Source organism: Sinocyclocheilus anshuiensis, unplaced genomic scaffold (assembly GCF_001515605.1).
Source record: "Sinocyclocheilus anshuiensis isolate Anshui unplaced genomic scaffold, SAMN03320099.WGS_v1.1 scaffold1726, whole genome shotgun sequence".
Classification (NCBI taxonomy): domain Eukaryota; kingdom Metazoa; phylum Chordata; class Actinopteri; order Cypriniformes; family Cyprinidae; genus Sinocyclocheilus; species Sinocyclocheilus anshuiensis.
Window position 1 is genome coordinate 474,217 of NW_015546155.1, and position 5,056 is coordinate 479,272.

A 5,056-nucleotide genomic window follows, 5' to 3' on the forward strand; every position below is an offset into this window, starting at 1 on the left:
CCGACACTGGGCCACAATCACACCGACGAGAAATGAAACACTTAGCAAGTACTGGTCCGAGTCTGGGTACTGAAACTGAGCTGACACCACCAGCATTGGGCCACAATCACACCAACCAAAATGGTACACTTAGCCGGCACTGGTCCGACACTGGGTACTGAAACTGAGCCGACACTGGGTCACAATCATGACGACACCTAGCCAGTACTAATCTTGTTCACTAAATTAAAAAAACTAAAACATATATATATATGCTTACATTTACTCATACAGAATTACAACTTCTAAAATATGTGTATTAAAGACTCATTCCAGTTTTGATATAAAACCAGAGCTTTGAATAATTTGTTTTTCCACAAAATGACATTGTTACCTTAAAATCCTTAAGATGGCATCTACTTCCAATTAAAATAAAATACATATTTTACAGTGTCCTTGTTAAGTCTACATGTACTTATGCATGTCAACTAAATATGTCACCTTTACACAGATTAAGGGTCTTTTCATGGCATCCCCACCTACCTCATGAATTACCCCATAACACGTGCTCCTTCCACATGACAACACTTTTTTGCGTTTAACTGGGTGATATAAAGATCTCATGTTCCAGCTTACAAATGTTACTTGACAGCTCGTTGGGTCTTTAAAAGTCTGCGCATTAGCCATTACCCCAATTACAGAATAGAAAATAACAGTAACATATGATATTTTTTGGTCTTGATATAAATATCTCATAGCTCTCTATAAATCTCTGACATGGACAAAAATAAACATTACAAAGAAATGTCAGTGCAGTGTATTTCCTTCCCCCTTCACCTACTGAACAAAGGTGACCCCCAAACCCCCAGCAACAACATCCACACATCAAAGTGCTTATGATGGAGAGTTCCATTTATACAGATTGCTCCGCCATACAAAAGAAAGTAGTTTTTAAGGTGCAGTACAAAATTAAGCATTTTAAACACCAATTAGAAAATATGAATAATGACATAATATTACTACAGAATAATAGCCTACACAAAGAGATCAAATTACCAATGTTAATAATTGTACTAATTTAAAAACAAACAAAAAAACAGAAAAAAAGGCATCAGCTTCGTCTTAGCTTGTTATTACAGGAGGCATATACGCAGTCTGGGCAAGTTACTTTTGATAGTCCGATGGCTTTGGTAAATTTACCCATACATATACAATTTAATTTACAACTTATCAAGAGATCGTGATCAGGCCCTTTTACTTTTGTTAAACATACTGATTAGCGGTGAGTTTTGACTTCATGCAGGCCATTGCCAAGGTAGGATCTTTGAAAATGGATATCCTGGTTCCGTTGTACTGCAGAGGATCGATTTCCCTAGCCCGGCGGAAAACTTCCACGCAGTTTTGATAATAGTGCAATTTGGCTACTGTCACTCGAGGTTTGCTGCCAGGTTGTTTGGGCTGAGTTCCGCAGTGCGATCTGTCAATTAGAATCTCAGTTTCCATTCTTAATACTTCCTTAAGCAGTTTAGACACAGATACAGGGGTACTTGAGCCCTGCCACATTCATTAAACGAATGTTGCATCTCCTCATTCGTCCCTCCATATTAAAGGCACAATATGTAAGTTTTTTTTTATTAAAATATCCAAAAACCACTAGAACAGTGTTATATATTTTGCTGACTTGTGTACTTACATTATCCCAAATGTTTCGAAGAATGTTTAAATCCAGAGAAATAAGCAATTTTAACTAGTGACACAGACCATGTCTATAGTGTCATTGTGTCGCCTGCCAATGATGTCATAACCCCTCGATTTCCGGTTTTGTTTTGTTGAAAACATGGAAACACCAAAGACGCTTTAATATGTTGTGCGTTTTAATAGACCGGTGACGACCGCACAGAGTAGCATTATAACAGAAGTTTCAAATGTATCTAGTATGATAAAACAGCACTGCTTTTTTTCCCCTCACATACGCACGACCAGAAGGAGCGGAAGCGGTCGACTGTGGCATAATAAAAGCTCCGCTGCTTTCGAGCCGTGTGTCGTGCTCGTTCAGCGGCCTCGTTTCGCTTCGACGGCTTTCAGCCTCACCCTGCTTCATTCTACTACGTTAATAAATCATTAGCTCATCAATGAACATGATTTCTGCCCGAGTCCCGTCGGATTGCATCGGCTGTGGGGATGAAGACGACAACTCCCATGATTCCACACTCAGTCACGGCGTCATCAAACTACACCTTTGTCTATTTGTTTATTTTGAATACACGCCCTCTAGCGGCGAAAATTACATATTGTGCCTTTAAGACATTTTTCCTGTAGGTTAGCAATTTCTGATTCCATCTTGTGCACAGATTTTTGTAAACCTGTTATCTCATCAGAGCATGCGTTGAGGCCTTCTTCCATTTCAGGTACCGTTTTTTTTCATGGACTCTTGATCAGCGAGTAACAGGTCGATGCCGCCGACAACTTGTTTTAATGGCCTTTATTTGAGATTTAATGACCTCAAACTCAGTAGAAAGAGTAGATTTAAGGTCTGATTGCAAAAGTGTTGCGATGTCTGTTTTTAAAGAAACAAGAAGTTCGCCGTGTTCTTCTGACATTTCAGCTTACTTTTCATGTTTGGATCATTGGCGCCAGAACTGTTAGCTGTGTCCTTCCCTTGGTAGGCATATTGACGTAATCTTCTAGCCATCTAAGCGTGAAAGCTTGTGTAACTCGACGAAAAAGTGAAAATAAAATATTCCCAATGTATGTCGCTCTGTATTTTGATCACACTGCACCAAAAAAAATTCACATTTTAAAGTTTTTTCATATATATTTTGACGGAGCTCACCAAAGAAACACCTACTCCATAGCCTGCTCACTAGTGCCCCCCAACATCAGTGCATGCTTATTTATTTTACTTGGTAAGTTATGAGTTTTGTTCATAGATTTCGAGGATGATGGTAAGTCATGCAACCTATCCATGTTGGATCTTATTTATCTGGCTGAAACAGATGAATTAATGCCAAAATACTTTGTAAAAATATTTTGATTGCGTGCATAGTCTTCGATGGGAAGCATTCAAATGATTCCCATTAAAATTATTTTAAAAAAATAAAATTGTTAATTATTTTGATTTTAAATCATTATATTATTTCTTTTAATGCACAGCTGGCCTTGGCAGGACAGGCACTCTGATAGGCTGCTACCTGATGAAGCATTATCGCTTCACAGCACCTGAGGCCATTGCCTGGATACGAATCTGCAGACCGGGCTCCATCATTGGACCACAGCAGCACTTTCTCGAACAGTAAGTCCAAACAGTCAGTCAAAAAGTCTTCAGACAGAAAAAATGGTTTAGAGGTCCTGTTTAGAAGCACTTTCTTTCTCTCAAGGAAGCGGCACAGTATGTGGGTACAAGGTGATCTCCATCAGTCCAAGCAGAAGCAACAGCAGCTGAGGCAAAGTCGACAACAGGAGAGAAACATGGCCCGTCTCATCTCCGAGGTGGACGACATGTCCATCGACAGCACCATTCTGAAGCCACCAAGTGTGGATGAGGTAAGGCATCTGAGGAACTGAATCTACCAATCACATCTGAGTGCACAATACAGTAAGCCTGTTATTGACACTGTGATTTGTTACACTACAGGATGAGTTCAGAGAAGAGGACATGATTCCAACTCAAGGAGACACACTATTAGCTCTAAAGGGCCAACGCAACCCCAGATCTACAGTCACAGTGCTTAGGTAGACCTTCAGTTTCACTAAATAAAGGACATAAGTGTCATTAATATGGTCTGAACAGTCTCAGTCATGACACCATTGTGGCAAAACATTGTGGCAGTTAAACAAAAAGTTTTGGGTCAATATACAACAGCATTGCCTTGATAATGTTTTGCTTTCTATTTGATGCATTTGGCAGGGAATTAATATGTTTTCAGAAAACACCAAAAATCCATGTGTTGAATTTTGTTATGCTTGGTTTGAAGATGATTTAAAATTGGACAAAATTTGTTGGAAGATGAATTAATGAAAAGGTATAGGCAGTTATAGTATTCCACAAGCCCCAGGAATACATAGAGGGAAGAATCATGTGGTCAAACCGAGTTACTATCAAGTTAATAACAATTTTGTCCATTTTAGATTTACTATTATTTTGAGCTTTATAGCTTTTGACCTATAGGTCAATGGTCCAGTCACAGTGGACCAGTGGTACTCTCAGTCCATTGTGACGTCATGCATGATTTAGGGTGCTTCTCATTTCTTAAATTGTGCATACTCATTTCTGGGTCACAGACTGGATGATAGGGAAGCTAGAACACGATTAAGCATCAGTTAGAGCATTGAGAAGTACCCTCACTCGCCACTGAAATCCAATCCCACTTCATGATAGCTTTCCTTTCTGATTATCTTTTTGTAGCAGTGTTAGCTTGTTGTAGCAGTACTCTGTTTTAAATTTCTAGTTCTGTCACTTTAAAAAACTTTAGATGGCACAGATAAATCTGCTAGCTTTTACACCATTCACTACATGGCATTCTATTAGTCTCTTTTGCAACTGTAGCCAGTGAGCTTGCTGCTCAACATTTTAATTGTTTGGTTCAGCGTTTGTTGTAGTATCTGAAGTCCTCCACCTCCCCCAGCTTCACCTGTCTAAGGCCGTTTCTCAATACCAAGTACGCAAAGTTCGGACTTGCATCCTTGGTAGTTCAAACTTGGCAAGTTCAACTTGGGAGTGTGAACTCCTGAGGACGGGAGGACACAAGTCCGGTAATCCTCCAAATGGAACAGCAGCGTACTTGATAACGTCACTCAGCTCGCCTTGGCTACTCCTCACTGTATATTTACAATAAGACGAAATATGATATCAAACACCACTGCCTCTTTTCGTTGTCATTTAAACATATTGTATGCAATATTTGTGGCTACAATAGCTATTAATAGCCACATAAATGTAGCTAGTTAATGCAACGTGGACATACTTTGATTATCTTCACTGAACGAAATATAATACACACACACACAAATACATAAATATGTGGTTCAGGCAATATGTGCATATATATATATATATATATATATATATATATATATA

The 5,056-nt window shown here is 39.0% G+C and overlaps 1 protein-coding gene across 1 annotated transcript in view; it reads left to right on the forward strand.

Annotated features, from left to right (window-relative positions):
- The window catches only part of LOC107701316 (dual specificity protein phosphatase CDC14A-like), a 34,098-nt gene that overhangs the window by 10,048 nt on the left and 18,994 nt on the right, over window positions 1–5,056 (forward strand). Inside the window, exons 10-12 of the mRNA XM_016503305.1 lie at window positions 3,133–3,271; window positions 3,357–3,522; window positions 3,614–3,711. Coding sequence (XP_016358791.1) covers window positions 3,133–3,271; window positions 3,357–3,522; window positions 3,614–3,711 — 403 coding nt within the window. The remainder of the gene's footprint in view (window positions 1–3,132; window positions 3,272–3,356; window positions 3,523–3,613; window positions 3,712–5,056) is intronic.